The sequence below is a fragment of the Spodoptera frugiperda genome, chromosome 18, assembly GCF_023101765.2.
Source record: "Spodoptera frugiperda isolate SF20-4 chromosome 18, AGI-APGP_CSIRO_Sfru_2.0, whole genome shotgun sequence".
Taxonomy (NCBI): Eukaryota; Metazoa; Arthropoda; class Insecta; order Lepidoptera; family Noctuidae; genus Spodoptera; species Spodoptera frugiperda.
Genome location: NC_064229.1, coordinates 6,743,500 through 6,769,980, shown reverse-complemented (window position 1 = coordinate 6,769,980; position 26,481 = coordinate 6,743,500). Strand labels below are relative to the sequence as shown.

Below are 26,481 nucleotides of genomic sequence, written 5' to 3'. Positions count from 1 at the left end.
ATTCTGAGCGATAAATAATTTCATAAATTGATTAATTCAATTTTGAGCAAATTTTTTTTCTAGATGGACATATCAACTTTATTTTCTCCTGCTGCAAACCTGTCAGGTATCATTGATGGTGCAGAAGCTCACTTGAACACCATATTCCATAAGGTCTACATGTCTGTTGACGAGAAGGGAACTATTGCTGCAGCAGCCACAGCTGATATGTTGGCACCTCGCATCAACAACAATTCTGTACAACCCGCTGATCAGTTGGTACCTCTCATCTACAACAATTCTGTACCACTTCGTGTTGATAGGCCCTTCATGTTCTTCATTTGGGACAATGAGAAAGGTGTCGTCCTATTTGAGGGAAAGATTGAAGAGCCCACAGAGTGCGATGCTGTTACTAATAATAAGTTTGGTACGTATTTGTGTTAAATAGTAGCATTTTAAAATAACCCTTTGCAACAGGGACTAAGAAAAAAGGGATAAGATTTGTAATGTGCCTTCTACATAACAATATGTAACTAGAAGCGAGTAACCAAACAATATTGATTTTCTTTTACTTTCATAATTCTTGATAGTAATTATTTGTGCCAAATATTTAAATACGACTAAGTAAATATATTTTTATAGGTCAGCCTGAAAACCAACCGAGTCAGCCAACAAACCAACCAAATCAGCCAACAAACCAGCCAAGTCAGTCAACAAACCAACCAAGTCAGCCAACAAACCAATCAAGTCAGCCAACAATCCTACCAAGTCAGCCAACCAACCAACGAAGTCAGCCAACAGACGAATCAATTGAGCCAACCAACCAACCAAGTCAGCCAACAAGCCAACCAAGTCAGCCAACAGACGAACCAATTGAGCCAACAAACCAACCAAGTCAGCCAACAGACCAACCAAGTCAGCCAACAGACCAACCAAGTCAGCCAACAAGAGATCCGTCACAGTCTACGAGTGTACCGACTGCAGAATATTCCACGAGGCCATACTACGATGAGCCTTCAATAGACTGGTTCCAAAAAGTTTCCAGTTATTTCGGTTGATTAGTCATTTAATTAATTTGAATAGAGTAATATAATTTCAAGTTTTATATTATTATTTTGACATACCTAACATCGAAATATAAAGGAAATTATTAAGTGTCTTTTTTTAGTAATCTAATTCAATTCCTATTACTATGCATAAGTAACACTATGTAACACTTCATTATTCATTAATAACTAAAATATTTAACATGTAGGTACCTAAATAATACAAAAATGACATGCTACAACGGACTTGGTTAATTATTTAGGGTAACATATTATTAGCGATCAGAAGCTTGGGTATTTAAAAAAACAACATTCTACAAACTAAAACTAAAATAACATTTCTTTTTTTAATTTAAGGAACAAAATAACAATTACTAAAAGCAAGGCTTATCTAGAACAAATCACCACACAATCAATTTGCACATAAATAATCAAAGAAATTATAAGAAAGTACATAAGAATAGAAAAATATAAGTCTCACGATCCTTGAGCGATGTAACCGCTTCGACGACTCTCGAGCAAATGGGCCTGTCAACCCAGTGACGTTTGCTTTTATAGGCTCTTAAAAACTGTCATTCCTAGCAATATATATTGGTACGGTACCGTACATCAAATCAATTGTACCTATATTGGTACAATTGATTTGATGAAATATCTCTTGGGGGACTCTAAAGTGTATTTTCAGGGGAATTATAACTTATAATAGAAGAAATTGGGCAGATTTGGTCTGGAATTCCAGGATAAAATTAAATAAATAAATAAAATTAATTATTTATGATAATTAAATAAAAAGAATATTCAATAAATTCTAAACGACTTAAATTTCTTTTTTTTTTTTTGTAATTATCTGTAAATAACTATCTAATGTTTAACCCTAGTTTCTATTGTGTCATATTGATTTTGAATATCTAAACCAAAATAAATCGAAAAAACATTAATAAGAAGCGAATAATGAAAAAATCACTGTCTTTTTTGTGTTTCCTTAATTTTGCCGGTGTGTGTATTTATGACACGATATTTCTGACCAATTAAAGTTTGCCTGGAGACCAAAAGTATTGCCCATTTAAAAATTCATATTAAAGAGTGTTTTAACACATCTATCCACCAAACATGTTTTCCTCTACTATTTTAGTTGCATTAATAGTTCTGTATAATGATTCATGTCTGTATGCATCCATATTTATCCATATTAGGCCATGAACCGGATTGTATCAGGAAAATCTATATATTAAAACGTGATAAAAAAACTTTGGACGCTTTTTACGAAAATTGCACGGACGTAGGAGCATAAAATTTGGTACACTTATAGTTTATGTGTAGGAGAAGTGCAGAACGCTAATATTTTTCAAAAATAATGCTTATAAAGTACATTAAATCTATACTTATAATAAATCTGTAGAGAGGTCAATTCTGTACATGAAATATATTTCCAAAATAACTATCAGCGGGTGATTAGTGATCGATACTGACGCCAAAAATGCAATCAGAAAAAATTTTGTCTGTCTTTCTGTCTGTCTGTCTGTCTGTCTGTCTGTCTGTCTGTCTGTCTGTCTGTCTGTCTGTCTGTATGTTCTTTATAGAAACAAAAACCACTCGACAGATTTCAACGAAACTTGGTACAATTGTTCTTCATACTCCTGGGCAGGTTATAGTATACTTTTCATCACGATACGATCAATAGGAGCAGAGCAGTGAAGGGAAATGTTGGGAAAACTGGAGAACTTACTCCATTTTTTAAGCTTCCGTCGCGTGTGCAGTCTTAATGGTTAAAGCTACACAGAAATCATGTATAACGGAAATGTTCTCCTTAAAATTGTTTAAAAAATATTCCACGACAGCAAATGTCTATCTTTTATGATTGACTCACAATAACACGTATAAATCCCGATAGCTTAGCAGTTCGGAGCTTTCTGATTATATTTTTGTCTACTCTTACGTTTATAACACTCTTATTCATTCATTCATATTATAACAAATCTGTAGAAGGGTCAATTCTGTACATTGAAAATATTGAAATAATAAATAGCAGGGGGTGTTACTGGATCGATACCAAACCCAAATATGTGATTTTTTTTGACTGTCTGTATGTTCAGGCATCACATGTAACTAACGGTTCGAGTTCAGCATAATTTATACCTTATTATCCTGGGCATAAAATAGGATACTTTTTATCCTGGAAAAATACGTAGAAAAATATCTTTATTTTTCAGTTTTATTCTGCTCAACAGCAGTAGCTCAATAGAGGGATCTCCTTAATTATTATGGGCCTCGCCGTATTTGGGTCCAATAGATATTTATAAGATGTCATTGTCAGAGTTACACAAAATGGAGAAATAAAACTTCCACGCGAAGACCGACATCCGCGCGGCCGGAGTCGCGGACGGAAGCTAGTCAATAAATAAAACATTACACACACTACCATGCATAGTAGGTACTTATCTCATCATATTTGTTTTCCTGTTCATGATGCGCCGGAATATATTAATTTGAATTTTACAAAACTAATAGCAATTCGTTAAATAAAAATTATCCTTGAACGTATGTTAAGTGGTATTGTAAATTAAATCGTATATGGTCGAATTTCAACCACTAGTTGTTACTAAAGTTCCGAGGCTAAACATTTTTTAAATTTTAAATACAATTTTGAATTTGATTGCTATTATAAAATTGTATCAATAATAGTTATTTGTATTAAATGGCATTGTGTTTCATGTCTATCCGGTGTGTCACATGCAAATTATGAATATTGCGAAAATGCTGTTATTAATATATTTACGGATAACTTTTTCACGGGTCCGGTGACCGCGAACGTGATTGATTAGGGTTCTAGTCGCAGATTTAGACTCACAGTTCAGAGGCAGAGTTATAGTTAAAGCCTACACACCTTAAGATTTACCTGTCCAAATTTAACTGTACAATTTTATCGATTCTTCATTCGATTCAGTTCAAATGTTTGCTGTAGACCCCTTAGCCCCTTATGTTTTAACTGTACCGTTAAGAGACCGTCAGCTTATTGTCACATTCAATAAAAAAAATTGGACGCTAAATCAACCAATGATCATGATATTACCACAAAAAACCAACCAACAAAAACCCAAACCACCTTTAGACGTAAATACCATCAGGCTAAACATGTTTGGTGTTTAATACTAAAAGGTATTACGTTAGTCACCTTACAGCTACGTCACAGCTGTGTCTTCCACACTTCCATATACTTCGGAGCCAGTGCGTGAGGTAGACGAGGTCTGACGTTACCTGTTCGTGTATTAAAATTATGTGTTAATAAATATAAATAACAGGAAGAAAAATGCGTCTGTCTATAGCCATTGGTAAGTGTTTTATCAATAGTATTTGCTTAAATGTCCCTCTTTTGTGATGCAAAGATTGAATGGGACCGAGATGCTGTTTTGTTTTCAATAGATAATTAGAATCGGTATTTTCTCTAACGCAATAATCTTTATGGACATGTTCTTTAAAGTTATTGTAAATATATAAAATATGTTTTAAGATAGTTACTGCTTGCTAGCTAACAAGTTATAAGTAAAGCGTAACCAATATTTTGTTAGGAAAACGGTCTTGTTTGTTTCTTACAATTATACGCCTAAACAGCTGAAATGATTATGATGAATTACGTTATAGGAATACTTTTATCTATACATATAATAAATCCGCAGAAGGGTCAATTATGTACATTGAAAATATTGAAAAAATAAATAGCAGGGGGTGTTACTGGATCGATATCAAACCGTGAATATCAAAATGTGAATATTTTTTTTTGTCTGTATGACTGTATGTCTGTCTGTCTGTCTGTATGTTCAGGCATCACGTGAAAACTAATGGTTCGATTTTTAGACTCTTAGTGACTAAAAACCACCCCGTTCCTACTCTCGCTTTTCGAGCCAGAGCCCCGGTAATCCCGATAAACAGTCCGCAGCTAATATCAGCCCTAAATGTGAAATATTTTCTTTTTGAATTTTCAAAAGTACCTATAATAGGTTTAATTGGAATAAATTATTTCACTTTGAACTTGCATTTGACAAAGTTTCTTATAGACACTATAGTTAAGACCCTAATCAGTATTTCTTAATTTAATTCCAGTTGTAATCTTCGCATCAATCCAAAGTTTAGACTGCCACATACCACCGAGGCTGGCTAAAGTTTTCAATTCGCGTCTAAACTATTTTGACATCGACCTCCTTCGATATGTCGCTGAAGGCAAGAGTGGAAACGTGATGGTGTCTCCAGCCAGCATCAAGTCTACTTTAGCGATGTTAATGGAAGGTGCCCAGGGTGCAACAGCTAGAGAAATCCAGACGGCACTAAGACTGTTACCTTATAAAGAAGATTATAGAGAGCAGCTCAGTCAGTTTATGATGGATTTAGAGGTAATGGGTTTTTTTTTACTTTTCCTTATTTCAGGTAAATTGGGGCAGGAAATTATACATTTAGATGAGGCAAGGTTTCAATTTTTTACGTTTGATGGGTCGACGTTTTTGGCCGCTATCTCACCTGATGGTAAGTGATAATGCGGCCTACGATGGAGCACGTCTGCCCATAAGCAACCTATTCACTCGGGCTTTGAAGACACTCAGGTTATACCCATCAGGAAACACAGACTTGGGCAAGGAGTTCCATTTCCTAGCAGTTCGCACAAGGAAGCTTGAAGCGAAGCGCTTCGTGCGAGTGGTTGGGATATCTACCAAGAAATGGTGACGCCTCGCCGATTCTCTTGTGGTTCGATGATGGAAAGGACCAGGGGGAATCAAGTTGTGGGTCAGTGGGTAGCCTTAGTGGTGTAATTCCCCCGTACTCTCTCCGAACAAAATTTTGTAAGGAAACAACGTGAAATATTTTGTATCTGTCTTCCTCAACTTGTGATTTGCATGTATTAAGACCAGTCTATGAGAACCAGTGTGACGAGTGCATTAGGTACCTTTAAATACTTCCAAGAAACTAAGAAGTTTCGGCGTAAACATTAGGTAAAAATAGGTTTCTTATTCATAGATCAACTTCGACTAGCGTGGTTTTAAACGAATATATCGAGTTCTTGTAATCGTAATAATAAATACAGCGAAATATGAAATCAATAAAACTTCATTTTGTGTAGAAGTAGGTAACGTTCTGTCTTTCTTTGTTTTATGGGATAAGTGGGGCAAACGAGCAGACGCACACTTGATGGTAAGCGATCAGCGTCGCCCATGGACATCCGCAATATCAGAGGAGATAGAAGTGCGCTGCTGGTCTTGAGGAAGCCTACATGTTCCTATACATAACGACTGCCTCATTGGTCAAGTGGTCGCAAGTGCGACTGTCGGACAAAGGGTCTCGGGTTCGATTCCCGGGTCGGGCAAAGTTTTACTGAGATCTTTTCGGTTTTCGAAAAATACCCAGTAGCAGCATGGAGTCTGGAATTGTGCCCATTGTATGGCAGTAGGCTCACCTCCTATATATGCATATTATGCATAATGCTCGCATTTGTATACTCTGTAGACAAAAGCTTTTTTTTATTATTTCATAGAATTAAGTAGCTAGGTTTTTAATTATTAATCTAAACTAACACATTATTTACAACTTAAAAATACCAAAAAAATAAGGAATAAAAACTAACTTAAAACTAAAATAAATTCAATAGGCGTGGTTAGGTGTGGTTAGGCGTCGAAGTACTCGTCCGCATCGCTGTCATTGGGGAACGCATGCATAATTATTTAGATGTTCTACGGGATATGACAAGCACAGAAACTAAAGCTAAACCGATTTCCAGAAAGTCGTTATAGAACTAGTTTAATGTTAAAAGAGGCTTTTTTTTTTTTTTTTTTTTTTTTTTTTTTTTTTTTGAGGGGGAAAATCAACCAATGACGCCCCATCTGTGGTGGTCTGATCCTGCCGGAGATCGTCGCGCGATACCCCGACGCCCGGAGTGTCTCTCGCGACGGCTGGGGCGTGATATGCATTGTACCAATGCCGGATTATGCATAATTATTTAGATGTTCTACGGGATATGACAAGCACAGAAACTAAAGCTAAACCGATTTCCAGAAAGTCGTTATAGAACTAGTTTAATGTTAAAAGAGGCTGCAGTACATATTAAACTATTAATATAAGGGTTGTTGGGGAATTCCATACAAGTTGAGTGGCGGTGAATATTTCTCAGGGTGTTGAGTTTTTACTTTCCAGATATAAATGTAAGATTGTGTATAAATACAGTTAACTTGTAAAATACACTTACCTTGAAAATAATTTATCTAAGGTAAACTACATAAATACATATGGTTCTAAGTTATATGGACGTGGACATTAAATACGTTATTGTCCATGTAATTTAGATTTAATATTGTTTTAAAATTATGGGATCATATAGAGGTGGCTAAAAAAATTACGAGGTGGTCCAGTGGTTTAAGACACCCGCTTCTCATGGGCGTGGCTTCGAAACCTACCAACGGCAAGTATCAATGTGACTTTATCCGAGTAAAGGAAAATATCGTGAGGAAACCTGGGCTTATAAGTTTGAAATCGCCAACCCGCATTGAGGAAGCGTGGTGAATAATGCTCAAATCTTTTCCATGTGAGAAGAGGCCTTTGGTCAGCAGTGGCCACATATAGGCTGATGATGTGATATGATGTGATAGTTTTATCTCAGGTTATAAAAATATTTTACCTTTTTCGATAGTATAACAAATTATCTGGTTTAGGTTCAGTCATGCCCTAAAAACCTTCCAGGCGGTCATTTCAATTGTTGTAATAAAATACTATTTCACACTCAAAATCCACAAAATCTGTTTCAGATAAACTCATCAAGTGTGACAGTACATAATGCGAACGGGCTGTTCGTGTCGAAGCCACTGCAGCTGAAGAAAGAATACGAAATGTTGGCGAAACGTGTTTATTTCTCTAAAGTGAACAAATTAGATTTCAATGATCCACGCACTGCCGCCGATGTGATCAATGGCTGGGTGAACAGTAAAACTGGGGGCTTGATCCCAGCTATTTTAGATCAAGGTAAGAGAATAGTTTCATATCCATACAGTACTCTCCGAAACACCATTGAACCTTAAGGAAATGTGCTATACTCTTAACAAGGTGTGTGACAGGAAATAATGCCTTTAATGGCAATGGAGGGTTAACCTGATTTCCATAATCTTTATGATTCCGAGAATCGAACTAGTGTATCGACTGACGGGATGTTATAGACGGTGTAACAAAAAGGGGGTATACATATCAAGTGCACGGTTTCTAGATAACATAACAAACGATACGGGAAGGGTTTTTTAAACTCATGTTTTCATGAAACGAAGTTATGAATTTTTCCAATACATAAAATTCCAGAAACCGAACATCAAAATTAGGTAGATATAGGTACTAGGCGATCAGATTTACAGAAGAAATGTTTCGTAATTAGCGAGTGACCCCTGTAGTGTTGTGATACGTTTGTATGAGGGCCGTTTGAAGTCCGTGCAAAAATAAAATGTTCTTAATTTTTTGGGTGTACGTTTTTATTTTTCAACACAGTCTCCTTTTAGGCTTATACACTTCGTCCAACGCTGCTCTAGCTTCTTGATCCCTTCCAAATAATATGATTTGTCCAAGTCTGAAAAATAGCCATTTGTTTCTGCAATCACCTCCTCGTTTGAATAAAACCTTTTTCCCGCCAGCCATTTCTTTATATTGGGAAACAAATAGTAATACAAATAGTATTTTTTGGCGCAGATTTCCCCCTGGGTAACCCATTGTTTAGATTGTTCTTTGGTCTCAGAAGTTTAGTGATGTATCCATGTTTAATCCACAGTGACGAAACGATGTTTAAAGTCCTGCGGATTCTTCTGGAACAGCTGCAAACCGTCCTTACAACATTTCACACGATTTCGTTTTTGGTCAAGCGTGAGCAATCGCGGCACCCATCTTGCGGATAGCCTTTTCATGTCCAAATGTTGATACAAAATATTATGTACCCGTTCATTCGAAATGCCCACAGCACTAGCAATCTCACGCACTTTCACTCTTCTGTCATCCATCACCATATCATGGATTTTATCAATGATTTCTGGAGTAGTAACCTCAACAGGGCGTCCAGATCGTTCAGCGGCACTTGTGCCCATATGGTCGCTCCGAAATTTTTGAAACCACATATAAACTGTTCTAACCGAAGGTGCAGAGTCACTATAATATTTATTAACCTTTTCTTTAGCCTCCTGATGCGTTTTGCCTTTCAAAAAATAGTGTTTAATCAACACACGAAATTCTTTTTTGTCCATTTTTTGAAAATCACTCGACTTCTTCAATTCAAACTAATGCCAAAGATATAAAAATAGACCGATGTGGCTGAAACTTGGTGTGTGTTCTTCCAAGAGATGCTACTAACTAGACATAACCTCAATACACGCCAGTAGTGCTATCTCTCTGATTTTGCCCGGACCTTTCAAACGACCCTAGTATGATGATTTAAAATCAAGAACCAATTTTTTGTACCAATTTTTTTTAAACGTATTTTAAGTTGAAACTTTGTGTATAGATACTATTCAACCTGTATTCTTCAGTGCTTCTTGATGTATATGGGTATTTTGCTACACGCTGTATATGTATAAAACTACTTTTTTGCTTATTTTTGTTGTATTTGTCATTCCAGCCCACATCAATCCTAAGACGGAGTTATTGTTGACAAGTGCCCTCTACTTCAAGGGGACTTGGCTCAACGAGTTCGACCGCAAGCAAACCCATGGAGAGTGTTTCTACAGGAACGGTGTTTGTAAAACCGTAGCCATGATGAATTTGGAAGCAGAACTCAATTATGCCCACGTGGACGACTTGAGAGCTCATGCCTTGGAACTGCCGTACCAGGTGAGTTGGCAAAAATTTCTACGACACCTTACTTATCAAAGGGTTATCAAAAATAAGTCATGGTGTTACGATATAGTAATCTATGTTTATGTTTCCCCTCCGCCGACCTCTGTTGTTTCTTACATAACTTGGCCATGGGCTTCTTCATGGACATACATATTATATTTACTGCAAGTTTCGAGTCATTCACGTCTAGTTTCATGTAACTTGGGTTTATTTACTACACTGTCTTTCCTGATACTGTTTAATGTATGTATATTAATTGCAGTGTTATTTATCTTCCTCATCTCTGTAATTATCATAATTATCGTATTTAACAAATATTTTTTTCTTTGGCAGAACAAGCGTTACTCAATGATGATCCTCATGCCCCAAGACCGTGATGCTGGATTGGCTCTCATACGTGATCTTCCCTACATCGGATTGCTGGAGATATCCAATATGTTGCAGCCTACACCCGTCGTCCTCACGATGCCCAGGTTCACTGTTGAGTATGGAGACGATATGGTAGCACCTTTGAAGAACGTAAGTACTATTTTAACACAATAAATACTACATTACGTTCGTTATATAACTTTATATTTACTTAGACTTTGTGTATCTTATACAACTAGAAATAATATATAAACTCAATAATACTTGTGTTGTGACTATCAGTATTTACTTCTGCGGTCAATTGCTAGACGATAGTTAAACTATACAACCTTTTGGCGCGGTGGTGGGGCAATCGGTTGCCACGCAACGTGTGGCGGGTTCAATTCCCGCACGGAACAACTCTTTGTGTGATCTACAAATTGTTGTTTCGTGTCCAGGTATCATGTGTCCGTGAATTTGTATCGTTGTAAAGGCACCCGTATGAAGCAACGTTGTTTTTGAAAAAAAACATCTTTTGTTAATCTTCAGATTCTGAGTGATAAATAATTTCATAAATTGATTCATTCAATTGAGCAACTTTTTTTCTAGATGGGCATATCAACTTTATTCTCTCCTGCTGCAAACCTGTCAGGTATCATTGATGGTGCAGAAGCTCACTTGAACACCATATTCCATAAGGTCTACATGTCTGTTGACGAGAAGGGAACTATTGCTGCAGCAGCCACCGCTGATATGTTGGTACCTCTCATGAACAATTTTGTACCACTTCTTGTTAATAGGCCCTTCATATTCTTCATTTGGGACAATGAGAAAGGTGTCGTCCTATTTGAGGGAAAGATTGAAGAGCCCACAGAGTTCGATGCTGTTACTAATAATAAGTTTGGTACGTATTTGTGTTAAATAGTAGCATTTTCAAATAACCCTTTGCAACAGAGACTAAGAAAAAAGGGATAAGATTTGTAATGTGCCTTCTACATTACGATATGTAGCTAGAAGCGAGTAACCAAATAATGTAGATTTTCTTTTACTTTCATAATTCTTGATAGTAATTATTTGTGCCAAATATTTAAATAAGACTAAGTAAATATATTTTTATAGGTCAGCCTGAAAACCAACCGAGTCAGCCAACAAACCAACCAAGTCAGCCAACAAACCAGCCAAGTCAGTCAACAAACCAACCAAGTCAGCCAACAAACCAACCAAGTCAGCCAACAATCCTACCAAGTCAGCCAACCAACCAACGAAGTCAGCCAACAGACGAATCAATTGAGCCAACCAACCAACCAAGTCAGCCAACAAGCCAACCAAGTCAGCCAACAGACGAACCAAGTGAGCCAACAAACCAACCAAGTCAGCCAACAAACCAACCAAGTCAGCCAACAGACCAACCAAGTCAGCCAACAAGAGATCCGTCACAGTCTACGAGTGTACCGACTACAGAATATTCCACGAGGCCATACTACGATGAGCCTTCAATAGACTGGTTCCAAAAAGTTTCCAGTTATTTCGGTTGATTAGTCATTTAATTAATTTGAATAGAGTAATATAATTTCAAGTTTTATATTATTATTTTGACATACCTAACATCGAAATATAAAGGAAATTATTAAGTGTCTTTTTTTAGTAATCTAATTCAATTCCTATTACTATGCATAAGTAACACTATGTAACACTTCATTATTCATTAATAACTAAAATATTTAACATGTAGGTACCTAAATAATACAAAAATGACATGCTACAACGGACTTGGTTAATTATTTAGGGTAACATATTATTAGCGATCAGAAGCTTGGGTATTTAAAAAAACAACATTCTACAAACTAAAACTAAAATAACATTTCTTTTTTTAATTTAAGGAACAAAATAACAATTACTAAAAGCAAGGCTTATCTAGAACAAATCACCACACAATCAATTTGCACATAAATAATCAAAGAAATTATAAGAAAGTACATAAGAATAGAAAAATATAAGTCTCACGATCCTTGAGCGATGTAACCGCTTCGACGACTCTCGAGCAAATGGGCCTGTCAACCCAGTGACGTTTGCTTTTATAGGCTCTTAAAAACTGTCATTCCTAGCAATATATATTGGTACGGTACCGTACATCAAATCAATTGTACCTATATTGGTACAATTGATTTGATGAAATATCTCTTGGTGACTCTAAACTTTAGAGTTATAATTTGAAAATACACTTTAGAGTCTAAAGTGTATTTTCAGGGGAATTATAACTTATAATAGAAGAAATTGGGCAGATTTGGTCTGGAATTCCAGGATAAAATTAAATAAAATTAATTATTTATGATAATTAAATAAAAAGAATATTCAATAAATTCTAAACGACTTAAATTTCTTTTTTTTTTGTAATTATCTGTAAATAACTATCTAATGTTTAACCCTAGTTTCTATTGTGTCATATTGATTTTGAATATCCAAACCAAAATAAATCGAAAAAACATTAATAAGAAGCGAATAATGAAAAAATCAATGTCTTTTTTGTGTTTCTTTAATTTTGCCGGTGTGTGTATTTATGACCAATAATTAATGTTTGCCTGGAGACCAAAAGTATTGCCCATTTAAAAATTCATATTAAAGAGTGTTTTAACACATCTATCCACCAAACATGTTTTCCTCTACTATTTTAGTTGCATTAATAGTTCTGTATAATGATTCATGTCTGTATGCATCCATATTTATCCATATTAGGCCATGAACCGGATTGTATCAGGAAAATCTATATATTAATACGTGATGAAAAAACTTTGAACGCTTTTTACGAAAATTGCACGGACGTAGGAGCATAAAATTTGGTACACTTATAGTTTATGTGTAGGAGAAGTGCAGAACGCTAATATTTTTCAAAAATAATGCTTATAAAGTACATTAAATCTATACTTATAATAAATCTGTAGAGAGGTCAATTCTGTACATGAAATATATTTCCAAAATAACTATCAGCGGGTGATTAGTGATCGATACTGACGCCAAAAATGCAATCAGAAAAAATTATGTCTGTCTTTCTGTCTGTCTGTCTGTCTTTCTGTCTGTCTGTCTGTCTGTCTGTCTGTCTGTCTGTATGTTCTTTATAGAAACAAAAACCACTCGACAGATTTCAACGAAACTTGGTACAATTGTTCTTCATACTCCTGGGCAGGTTATAGTATACTTTTCATCACGATACGATCAATAGGAGCAGAGCAGTGAAGGGAAATGTTGGGAAAACTGGAGAACTTACTCCATTTTTTAAGCTTCCGTCGCGTGTGCAGTCTTAATGGTTAAAGCTACACAGAAATCATGTATAACGGAAATGTTCTCCTTAAAATTGTTTAAAAAATATTCCACGACAGCAAATGTCTATCTTTTATGATTGACTCACAATAACACGTATAAATCCCGATAGCTTAGCAGTTCGGAGCTTTCTGATTATATTTTTGTCTACTCTTACGTTTATAACACTCTTATTCATTCATTCATATTATAACAAATCTGTAGAAGGGTCAATTCTGTACATTGAAAATATTGAAATAATAAATAGCAGGGGGTGTTACTGGATCGATACCAAACCCAAATATGTGATTTTTTTTTGACTGTCTGTATGTTCAGGCATCACATGTAACTAACGGTTCGAGTTCAGCATAATTTATACCTTATTATCCTGGGCATAAAATAGGATACTTTTTATCCTGGAAAAATACGTAGAAAAATATCTTTATTTTTCAGTTTTATTCTGCTCAACAGCAGTAGCTCAATAGAGGGATCTCCTTAATTATTATGGGCCTCGCCGTATTTGGGTCCAATAGATATTTATAAGATGTCATTGTCAGAGTTACACAAAATGGAGAAATAAAACTTCCACGCGAAGACCGACATCCGCGCGGCCGGAGTCGCGGACGGAAGCTAGTCAATAAATAAAACATTACACACACTACCATGCATAGTAGGTACTTATCTCATCATATTTGTTTTCCTGTTCATGATGCGCCGGAATATATTAATTTGAATTTTACAAAACTAATAGCAATTCGTTAAATAAAAATTATCCTTGAACGTATGTTAAGTGGTATTGTAAATTAAATCGTATATGGTCGAATTTCAACCACTAGTTGTTACTAAAGTTCCGAGGCTAAACATTTTTTAAATTTTAAATACAATTTTGAATTTGATTGCTATTATAAAATTGTATCAATAATAGTTATTTGTATTAAATGGCATTGTGTTTCATGTCTATCCGGTGTGTCACATGCAAATTATGAATATTGCGAAAATGCTGTTATTAATATATTTACGGATAACTTTTTCACGGGTCCGGTGACCGCGAACGTGATTGATTAGGGTTCTAGTCGCAGATTTAGACTCACAGTTCAGAGGCAGAGTTATAGTTAAAGCCTACACACCTTAAGATTTACCTGTCCAAATTTAACTGTACAATTTTATCGATTCTTCATTCGATTCAGTTCAAATGTTGGCTGTAGACCCCTTAGCCCCTTATGTTTTAACTGTACCGTTAAGAGACCGTCAGCTTATTGTTACATTCAATATAATAAAATTGGACGCTAAATCAACCAATGATCATGATATTACCACAAAAAACCAACCAACAAAACCCAAACCACCTTTAGACGTAAATACCATCAGGCTAAACATGTTTGGTGTTTAATACTAAAGGGTATTACGTTAGTCACCTTACAGCTACGTCACAGCTGTGTCTTCCACACTTCCATATACTTCGGAGCCAGTGCGTGAGGTAGACGAGGTCTGACGTTACCTGTTCGTGTATTAAAATTATGTGTTAATAAATATAAATAACAGGAAGAAAAATGCGTCTGTCTATAGCCATTGGTAAGTGTTTTATCAATAGTATTTGCTTAAATGTCCCTCTTTTGTGATGCAAAGATTGAATGGGACCGAGATGCTGTTTTGTTTTCAAAAGATAATTAGAATCGGTATTTTCTCTAACGCAATAATCTCTATGGACATGTTCTTTAAAGTTATTGTAAATATATAAAATATGTTTTAAGATAGTTACTGCTTGCTAGCTAACAAGTTATAAGTAAAGCGTAACCAATATTTTGTTAGGAAAACGGTCTTGTTTGTTTCTTACAATTATACGCCTAAACAGCTGAAATGATTATGATGAATTACGTTATAGGAATACTTTTATCTATACATATAATAAATCCGCAGAAGGGTCAATTATGTACATTGAAAATATTGAAAAAATAAATAGCAGGGGGTGTTACTGGATCGATATCAAACCGTGAATATCAAAATGTGAATATTTTTTTTTGTCTGTATGACTGTATGTCTGTCTGTCTGTCTGTATGTTCAGGCATCACGTGAAAACTAATGGTTCGATTTTTAGACTCTTAGTGACTAAAAACCACCCCGTTCCTACTCTCGCTTTTCGAGCCAGAGCCCCGGTAATCCCGATAAACAGTCCGCAGCTAATATCAGCCCTAAATGTGAAATACACTCTTTTTGTATTTTCAAAAGTACCTATAAAAGGTTTAATTGGAATAAATTATTTGACTTTGAACCTGCATTTGACAAAGTTTCTTATAGACACTATAGTTAAGACCCTAATCAGTATTTCTTAATTTAATTCCAGTTGTAATCTTCGCATCAATCCAAAGTTTAGACTGCCACATACCACCGAGGCTGGCTAAAGTTTTCAATTCGCGTCTAAACTATTTTGACATCGACCTCCTTCGATATGTCGCTGAAGGCAAGAGTGGAAACGTGATGGTGTCTCCAGCCAGCATCAAGTCTACTTTAGCGATGTTAATGGAAGGTGCCCAGGGTGCAACAGCTAGAGAAATCCAGACGGCACTAAGACTGTTACCTTATAAAACAGATTATAGAGAGCAGCTCAGTCAGTTTATGATGGATTTAGAGGTAATGGGTTTTTTTTTACTTTTCCTTATTTCAGGTAAATTGGGGCAGGAAATTATACATTTAGATGAGGCAAGGTTTCAATTTTTTACGTTTGATGGGTCGACGTTTTTGGCCGCTATCTCACCTGATGGTAAGTGATAATGCGGCCTACGATGGAGCACGTCTGCCCATAAGCAACCTATTCACTCGGGCTTTGAAGACACTCAGGTTATACCCATCAGGAAACACAGACTTGGGCAAGGAGTTCCATTTCCTAGCAGTTCGCACAAGGAAGCTTGAAGCGAAGCGCTTCGTGCGAGTGGTTGGGATATCTACCAAGAAATGGTGACGCCTCGCCGATTCTCTTGTGGTTCGATGATGGAAAGGACCAGGGGGAATCAAGTTGTGGGTCAGTGGGTAGCCTTAGTGGTGTAATTCCCCCGTACTCTCTCCGAACAAAATTTTGTAAGGAAACAACGTGAAATATTTTGTATCTGTCTTCCTCAACTTGTGATTTGCATGTATTAAGACCAGTCTATGAGAACCAGTGTGACGAGTGCATTAGGTACCTTTAAATACTTCCAAGAAACTAAGAAGTTTCGGCGTAAACATTAGGTAAAAATAGGTTTCTTATTCATAGATCAACTTCGACTAGCGTGGTTTTAAACGAATATATTGAGTTCTTGTAATCGTAATAATAAATACAGCGAAATATGAAATCAATAAAACTTCATTTTGTGTAGAAGTAGGTAACGTTCTGTCTTTCTTTGTTTTATGGGATAAGTGGGGCAAACGAGCAGACGCACACTTGATGGTAAGCGATCAGCGTCGCCCATGGACATCCGCAATATCAGAGGAGATAGAAGTGCGCTGCTGGTCTTGAGGAAGCCTACATGTTCCTATACATAACGACTGCCTCATTGGTCAAGTGGTCGCAAGTGCGACTGTCGGACAAGGGGTCTCGGGTTCGATTCCCGGGTCGGGCAAAGTTTTACTGAGATCTTTTCGGTTTTCGAAAAATACCCAGTAGCAGCATGGAATCTGGAATTGTGCCCATTGTATGGCAATAGGCTCACCTCCTATATATGCATATTATGCATAATTATTTAGATGTTCTACGGGATATGACAAGCACAGAAACTAAAGCTAAACCGATTTCCAGAAAGTCGTTATAGAACTAGTTTAATGTTAAAAGAGGCTGCAGTACATATTAAACTATTAATATAAGGGTTGTTGGGGAATTCCATACAAGTTGAGTGGCGGTGAATATTTCTCAGGGTGTTGAGTTTTTACTTTCCAGATATAAATGTAAGATTGTGTATAAATACAGTTAACTTGTAAAATACACTTACCTTGAAAATAATTTATCTAAGGTAAACTACATAAATACATATGGTTCTAAGTTATATGGACGTGGACATTAAATACTCGTACGTTGTTGTCCATGTAATTTAGATTTAATATTGTTTTAAAATTATGGGATCATATAGAGGTGGCTAAAAAAATGACGAGGTGGCCCAGTGGTTTAAGACACCCGCTTCTCATGGGCGTGGCTTCGAAACCTACTAACGGCAAGTATCAATGTGACTTTATCCGAGTAAAGGAAAATATCGTGAGGAAACCTGGGCTTATAAGTTTGAAATCGCCAACCCGCATTGAGGAAGCGTGGTGAATAATGCTCAAATCTTTTCCACGTGAGAAGAGGCCTTTGGTCAGCAGTGGCCACATATAGGCTGATGATGTGATGTGATGTGATGTGATAGTTTTATCTCAGGTTATAAAAATATTTTACCTTTTTCGATAGTATAACAAATTATCTGGTTTAGGTTCAGTCATGCCCTAAAAACCTTCCAGGCAGTCATATCAATTGTTCTAATAAAATACTATTTCACACTCAAAATCCACAAAATTTGTTTCAGATAAACTCATCAAGTGTGACGGTACATAATGCGAACGGACTGTTCGTGTCGAAGCCATTGCAGCTGAAGAAAGAATACGAAATGTTGGCGAAACGTGTTTATTTCTCTAAAGTGAACAAATTAGATTTCAATGATCCACGCACTGCCGCCGATGAGATCAATGGCTGGGTGAACAGTAAAACTGGGGGCTTGATCCCAGCTATTTTAGATCAAGGTAAGGGAACAGTTTCATATCCATACAGTACTCTCCGAAACACCCTTGAACCTTAAGGAAATGTGCTATATTCTTAATAAGGTGTGTGACAGGCAATAATGCCTTTAATGGCAATGGAGGGTTTACCTGTTTTCCATAATCTTTATGATTCCGAGAATCGAACTAGTGTATCGACTGACGGGATGTTATGTATGTATAAAACTACTTTTTGCTTACTTTTGTTGTATTTGTCATTCCAGCCCACATCAATCCTAAGGCGGAGTTATTGTTGACAAGTGCCCTCTACTTCAAAGGGACTTGGCTCAACGAGTTCGACCGCAAGCAAACCCATGGAGAGTGTTTCTACAGGAACGGTGTTTGTAAAACCGTAGCCATGATGAATTTGGAAGCAGAACTCAATTATGCCCACGTGGACGACTTGAGAGCTCATGCCTTGGAACTGCCGTACCAGGTGAGTTGGCAAAAATTTCTACGACACCTTACTTATCAAAGGGTTATCAAAAATAAGTCATGGTGTTACGATATAGTAATCTATGTTTATGTTTCCCCTCCGCCCACCTCTGTTGTTTCTTACAAAACTCGGCCATGGGCTTCTTCATGGACATACATATTATATTTACTGCAAGTTTCGAGTCATTCACGTCTAGTTTGATGTAACTTGGGTTTATTTACTACACTGTCTTTCCTGATACTGTTTAATGTATGTATATTAATTGCAGTGTTATTTATCTTCCTCATCTCTGTAATTATCATAATTATCGTATTTAACAAATATTTTTTTCTTTGGCAGAACAAGCGTTACTCAATGATGATCCTCATGCCCCAAGACCGTGATGCTGGATTGGCTCTCATACGTGATCTTCCCTACATCGGATTGCTGAAGATATCCAATATGTTGCAGCCTACACCCGTCGTCCTCACGATGCCCAAGTTCACTGTTGTGTATGGAGACGATATGGTAGCACCTTTGAAGAACGTAAGTACTATTTTAACATAATAAATACTACATTACGTTCGTTATATAACTTTATATTTACTTAGACTTTGTGTATCTTATACAACTAGAAATAATGTATAAACTCAATAATACTTGTGTTGTGACTATCAGTATTTACTTCTGCGGTCAATTGCTAGACGATAGTTAAACTATACAACCTTTTGGCGCGGTGGTTGGGCAATCGGCTGTCACGCAACGTGTGGCGGGTTCGATTCCCGCACGGAACAACTCTTTGTGTGATCCATAAATTGTTGTTTCGGGTCCGGGTGTCATGTATCCGTGAATTTGTATCGTTGTAAACGCACCCGTATCAAGCAACGTTGTTTTTGAAAAAAAAACATCTTTTGTTAATCTTCAGATTCTGAGTGATAAATAATTTCATAAATTGATTCATTCAATTGAGCAACTTTTTTTATAGATGGGCATATCAACTTTATTCTCTCCTGCTGCAAACCTGTCAGGTATCATTGATGGTGCAGAAGCTCACTTGAACACCATATTCCATAAGGTCTACATGTCTGTTGACGAGAAGGGAACTATTGCTGCAGCAGCAACCGCTGATATGTTGGTACCTCTCATGAACAATTTTGTACCACTTCTTGTTAATAGGCCCTTCATATTCTTCATTTGGGACAATGAGAAAGGTGTCGTCCTATTTGAGGGAAAGATTGAAGAGCCCACAGAGTTCGATGCTGTTACTAATAATAAGTTTGGTACGTATTTGTGTTAAATAGTAGCATTTTAAAATAACCCTTTGCAACAGGGACTAAGAAAAAAGGGATAAGATTTGTAATGTGCCTTCTACATTACGATATGTAGCTAGAAGCGAGTAACCAAACAATATTGATTTTCTTTTACTGTCATCATTCTTGATAGTAATTATTTGTGCCAAAATTTAAATAAGACTAAGTAAATATATTTTTATAGGTCAGCCTGAAAACCAGCCGAGTCAGCCAACAAACCAACCAATTCCGCCAACAAACCAACCAAGTCAGTCAACCGACCAACCAAGTCAGCCAACCAACCAACCAAGTCAGCCAACCAACCAACCAAGTCAGCCAACCAACCAACCAAGTCAGCCAACAAACCAACCAAGTCGGCCTACAAACCAAAGAAGTCAGCCAACAAACCAACCAATTGAGCCAACCAACCAACCAAGTCAGCCAACAAGTGATCCGTCACAGTCTACGAGTCAACCGATTACAGAATATTCCACGAGGCCATACTATGATGCGCTTCCGATAGGCTGGTTCCGAAAGGTTTCCGGTTATTTGGGTCGAGTGCCATACCATTTCATTGGAGTAGAGTAAGATAATTTTAAGTTTTATATTGTGGCGACACATTGACAAGTAACAAGTGACAGATGACAGAAGTCGCACATAGACTATCGACGAGCAAATCAATGGATGACGTCACAAATATCCTGCATCGCACATACGAAGTTTACATGCGAAATAACACGGATAGAAAATCCCAACGAACAACAGTTGGGCAGTAAGCCCGCCAGGCATGATCACCTCGCCTGGTCGGAGGATCCTCCTTTTCTTAGGGAACTTTACTCGCTGTTCCCTAAAGTGGTGACCCCGACGTGATTGAAACCAACCTTCACGGAGCAGATCAGCACCGTCATCCTTATCGTCATCTCCCTCACCCATCACTTCTCCGCTGAGCGGTAATCAAGTCGCAGCCAACCAGCATCCTCGGCCTCATCAGGGACCACCACACGCTACATCGAAGATATGCAGCCTGGTTCTTCCCTACGGCCTCATCAGCGTCTAGGCACAGCATTCTCTGCACACGGTCTGAGGACACCTTCCTCCCGTCAACGCAGACTACTACGCCACTACGCACCTACCCTCGCAGCATCAATTCCCCGACTCACCGTGGGACACTGCGAGCCTCACTACTCCGACTCACTGGAGTATCACCCTGCACCGCTCACCCGACTCACTGGGCATTCAGCGGCACAGTTCCGACTCACTGGAACTAAGGGACATTCTACACTGGCTCTGGCACCGCTCATCTCAAGCATCGACAGCCGTCTCAACAGGATCGACCTCCGGTCTTGGGGGGGAGTGATGTGGCGACACATTGACAAGTAACAAGTGACAGATGACAGAAGTCGCACATAGACTATCGACGAGCAAATCAATGGATGACGTCACAAATATCCTGCATCGCACATACGAAGTTTACATGCGAAATAACACGGATAGAAAATCCCAACGAACAACAGTTGGGCAGAAAGCCCGCCAGGCTGATCACCTCGCCTGGTCGGAGGATCCTCCTTTTCTTAGGGAACTTTACTCTCTGTTCCCTAAAATATTATTATTTTGACATACCTAACATCAAAATATTAAGGAAATTATTAATAGTCTTTTCATAAGTAACACTATGTAACATTTCATTACTCATCAATAACTAAATATTTTACATGTACCTAAATACTACAAAAATGACATGCTACAACGGACTTGGTTAATTATTTAGGGTAACTAACCAACATAGGTACAATTGATTTGATAAAATATCTCTTGGGGGACTCTAAAGTGTATTTTCAGGGGAATTATAATTTATAATAGAAGAAATTGGGCAGATTTGGTCCAGAATTCCAGGATAAAGTTAAATAAATAAATAAAATTAATTATTTATGATAATTAAATAAAAAAAATATTCAATAAATTCTAAATGACTTAAATTTCTTTTTTTTTTGTAATGATCTGTAAATAACTAATGTTTAACCCTAGTTTCTATTGTGTTATATTGATTTTGAATATCCAAGCCAAAATGAATCGAAAAAACATTAATAAGAAGCGAATAATGAAAAAATCACTGTCTTTTTTGTGTTTCATTAATTTTGCCGGTGTGTGTATTTATGACACGATATTTCTGACCAATTAAAGTTTGCCTGGAGACCAAAAGTATTGCCGAATTAAAAATACATATTAAAGAATGTTTTAACACATCCATCCACCAAACGTGTTTTCCTTTGGTATTTTGGTTGCATTTATAGTTCTGCATAATGATTCATGTCTGTATGTACTCAATAATATATTCCAAAATCAGGTCATGAACCGGATTGTATCAGGCAAATTGTTATTAAAGTTCCAAGGTTAAAGATTTTTTCAATTTTCAATACAATTTTTAATTTGATTGCTATCATAAAATTGTATCAATTATTATTTGTATTACCTACAATGACATTGTGTTTCATGTCTATCCGGTGTGTCACATGCAAATTATGAATATTGCAAAAATGCTGTTATGAATATATTTACGCATAAATTTTTCACGGGTCCGGTGACCGCAAACGTGATTGATTAGGGTTCTAGTCGCAGATTTAGAGTCCTGACTGGGGCAAAACATGTATGACAAAAATCCCTGTAGCTTTTTCTCTCCGGGTTTCTTAAATCGAAAGTGGTATTGAACACAGTTCCTAATAGACTCAACTACATTCTATTTGAACGTGAAATAAAAACAAATTTAGGTACAGAACCTCAATACAAAGAAAATGAAATTGACTTAATATAAGTAGGTGAGTATTTATTAGGTAGGTAGATAGCATCATGCTTATTACCTTCAAAGTCAATCATCACGACTTCTTATATCGTGATAACCTCATTTTTTGTAGACCTGGTCATCGCACTCAACTTCCTAAGGCTAGTATCAAGATCACGAAATTTGATTCTATAACATTCTGCTGACATGTTGATATTCACAACTCAAATTAATTTTGAATTGACGGTATAACAGGACTGCCTGTCTTAATGTGCTTTTTCACCAGAGATGTGCTATGCTACAAGATGGAATAGCTAAGTAGCAGCTATGTAGCTGTGCGAGTAAGATGTGCTATGAAGATGCGCCACCGCAAAGTAGCTATGCGAGGAAGATGCGAAGTTCGAGTAAGCGGTGTATCGATAGTAGGCCATCCATAGCACGCATCTTTCCATATAAAAATCATAGCTCAGCAGAGTCCATTTCCACCAGTGCTAAGCTATGTGTACCGATGAATGTGATTGGTGGAAACCAAACGCATTCACACAACGTTGCATAGTACATCTTTAGTGAACCCTTAACGTCCATTCAAAAAGAAAAAAAAATCATTTGGTACAATCAATATCACGTAATGATATCGTCTTTTCTTTCCTATCCATGTTCCAAGTAGATTCGGAATGTCACTGAGTTTCAAGCAGATTCAGCTGTGTGAACAGCCAAAACTTTCGATTAATTATAAGTAACAACCTGGTTGGCAATTATGTTTATCTGATAACAGGTGGTATAGATACGGTAAGTATGGCGACGACGTGAAGAGGTACAAAAGGGGGCTGAGCAGCTTTTAAAACAATTTTCTAATCTCGAAGTCTATGGACCCCACGAGCTCTACTCACCGCATTTTAAAGTATCTAAAAACAGCAAACTCCTTGAAGATCCTTCCTTTAAATATGTATTATATTCGCCCATTCGCCCAATTTCCAGATACGAGTACATGGCGTCATTTTAAGACGACAACACGATTAGAAGTTTCCAGATCGAAATCCATGAAAATGGGCTCGATAAATAGTGGCGTTGTAAATACGTTTCAGTTTAGTATTTTGCAGAAACAAGCCTTTAATATATTAAAATAAATACTCATTAGTTACAACAAAACGGAGTCAGTAGGACACATCTTGAAATATACAACTTATACAGTAAAATGTAAATGGGATACTATTCTGGTTAATAAATAAATTCATATATCAACTTAAAGTATCTTTAAATCATTTCAGACGTGCTTGGAAACAAGCTTCATTTTAAAAGTGGGATTTTAGGACACTTGGGTCCTTTCGTCCGCGCTGGGACCGATTTTACTTGGCACGCAAAAAATTATGGCACCAGTTTTGTTTACTTCTCTTTAAATACAAGAATCGATTCGAGACTCAAGTCTTGCCTTTGTTGAAGTGAGGAAATATTGTTAATAATATTTTTATTTTAGAGGATGAAAATAATATAAATTTGCCTAGAGACTGAAAAGAATGAACTTAATATTTTATGTGTCGTAAAATGTAAACAACATTTTGGCATTTCTTTCTCGTGCTTTACAGGAGCTGCAGGAGAACAGAAATCAGAATAGATCCCAACGTGATCTTATCACAACATTCGAACCAATAGTAGTTTAAACTTTAAGAGATCTTTCAAATCCTCCCCAATTAAAATCAAACACAACTTGTTTTTGTCAAACCAACCAGTTCTGGATACCATTGGCATCCAACAGGACTTATTCTAAAATAAACAAAAATGTGTGGTATGTATTTAGGCCAAAAACAATCCAATTATAATTCTGAGAAGGGCATAGAAGCTCAGTATAATTATTGGCAGGTAAACAACCTACGTCTGACCTGTTGCTGACCAAAACAAAAGCATACTTGTACATAATCCAATGACTTCTTCCGTCTTGGGCGAGGCGAGAGGGAGTGTCAGACTCTCATTGACTAAAAACCACCGGAGCCCCGGTAAACCCGTTCCGGAATACTCGTACATAGGTTTAAAATTACCCTGTTAATAAGTTAAATACATCTTATACTAAACTCTAGAACTACTGCTCTGGTTTGATTTCAAAAATTATTGCCTTAAAACTTGACGCTACGGGCAATAGGAGCTGAGCAGAGCGAGTGATACTGCGCCCGTAGTTTTTTAATAATACAAATTCACTTAAGCAAGTTGGCACGCTGGTAAGTGAAATCATAATAAAATTATTATTGTTTCTAAATAAAGAGTGAGACTGTCACATCGAACTCAATCACAAATTCTGTGAAGCGAATTTCGAAATCGAAAAGTACAATAATTGTCCTATAGTTTAATGATGATGTTTAATAATGTGCTTAGAAACAAAATCATCTAGAATCTTGAGCGGTGTTTGGAATGATCTTGAACATTGTAGATTGAAAGTCGTGCACACTTCAACTTAATAACTTGATAGTGGGTCAGTATGGTATGTGCGGAAAATTCCTATCAGAACAAGTATCTAAGTCTACTGAATATCGAATAAGTAAAAGTTACATTGTTTTCTAAAGAATTAGGGACCGGTGTTATTTTTTTACTTTAAGCGTTGCCCCACACTAGAATTACTTTCTGTGTCGTGGGTGCGTTTACAAACATACAGGTTCACATACACATGACACCCAGACCCGAAACAACAATTTGTGGATCACACAAAGTGTTGCTCCGTGCGGGAATCGAAGCCGCCACACGTTGCGAGACAGCCGCTTACCCAGCTACGACACGAACCATGGTGGTTATAATATGTGGATCACTCACGTCAGTTGTTACACAAAAAACCTTTATATAAACCAATATTATTAGACATTGATTGGAAGTTTAAATTAACAGTATATGTATTAAGTAGTCATAAAAATATGAACATATGTGTGTCTGTCAATCACTCATTTCGATTGAATCTTTCTAACTTTCCAAAGCGTTGATTAGGTCTTCAGGTTTTTTAGTATTTTTTTACGACTTGTGTTTTTAAAACAACAACTTTTTAAAATTCAAGAGCTATTTATATAGGAGTGTATAAACTCCTAATGATTGATTTGTAATAAAACTATATATTCTTTTTTTGATGACGAGGGAACCTTGGAAAGCCGCATAGCTTTTTGGAGAGTAATAACTAGGGAGTGTTGGATTCTTATTTCACTAAAATCAACCCGGTGGCCATCATCAACACATATTGGGGTTTGGTTCTCTAATAGAGCTCTTCGGTGTAACGCCTATTACGGCATATCCCTAAGGAAACGTGATTTTTCCTTAAGCCTCACTGTGGTACGAAACAACTGGGCCACCATCTTCCTTGAGGACATTGGGTGGGCGCCTAGAGACCCACTCTGAGCGCTCGTGACCCCAAAGGTCTGTCTGCAGACGGTTGCGTCTGTGCCTTCTAAGAGCGGGATCGATGCTCTCACGATCCGGCTCAACAGTTTCGTTTTCGCACATTACCATTTAACAAAAAGAGACCTTAACTACTGTTAGTAAAAATAGGACCCATGCTGGTTACTCCTCGATCGTGTGCTGTGTGGAATACAGCTCACGTCCTCAGGGGAGACAATTTGCTGTGGCCCAATTCTTTTTAGTTAGGCACTAAAGGAGACGCGCTCCTCTCGTTTCAGCCGGGCTTCGAGGTGAGGTACAATGGCTTTGACAAATAAAACTATGCTTATGCACTCCTAAACCACATGTTCGTTTATTCTTTCTTAAAGCGATAAG

General features: G+C 37.0%; 2 protein-coding genes across 2 annotated transcripts in view; both read left to right on the top strand.

Moving 5' to 3' along the window:
• The window catches only part of LOC118278054 (uncharacterized), a 35,693-nt gene extending 23,851 nt beyond the window's left edge, over positions 1-11,842 (top strand). Inside the window, exons 13-14 of the mRNA XM_050700063.1 lie at positions 64-406; positions 11,331-11,842. Of these exons, the coding sequence (XP_050556020.1) occupies positions 64-406; positions 11,331-11,746 (759 nt within the window). The 3' untranslated portion in view covers positions 11,747-11,842. The remainder of the gene's footprint in view (positions 1-63; positions 407-11,330) is intronic.
• Positions 11,843-14,908: 3,066 nt separating this feature from the next.
• Positions 14,909-22,079, top strand: LOC118277884 (leukocyte elastase inhibitor). Its single transcript, XM_050700347.1, has 8 exons — positions 14,909-15,077; positions 15,847-16,133; positions 18,032-18,245; positions 18,485-18,696; positions 19,036-19,221; positions 19,661-19,955; positions 20,170-20,573; positions 21,570-22,079. Exons 1-7 carry the CDS (start codon positions 15,056-15,058, stop codon positions 20,550-20,552), a joined length of 1,599 nt encoding a protein of 532 aa, XP_050556304.1. The 5' UTR covers positions 14,909-15,055; the 3' UTR covers positions 20,553-20,573; positions 21,570-22,079.
• The last annotated feature ends 4,402 nt before the right edge of the window (positions 22,080-26,481 follow it).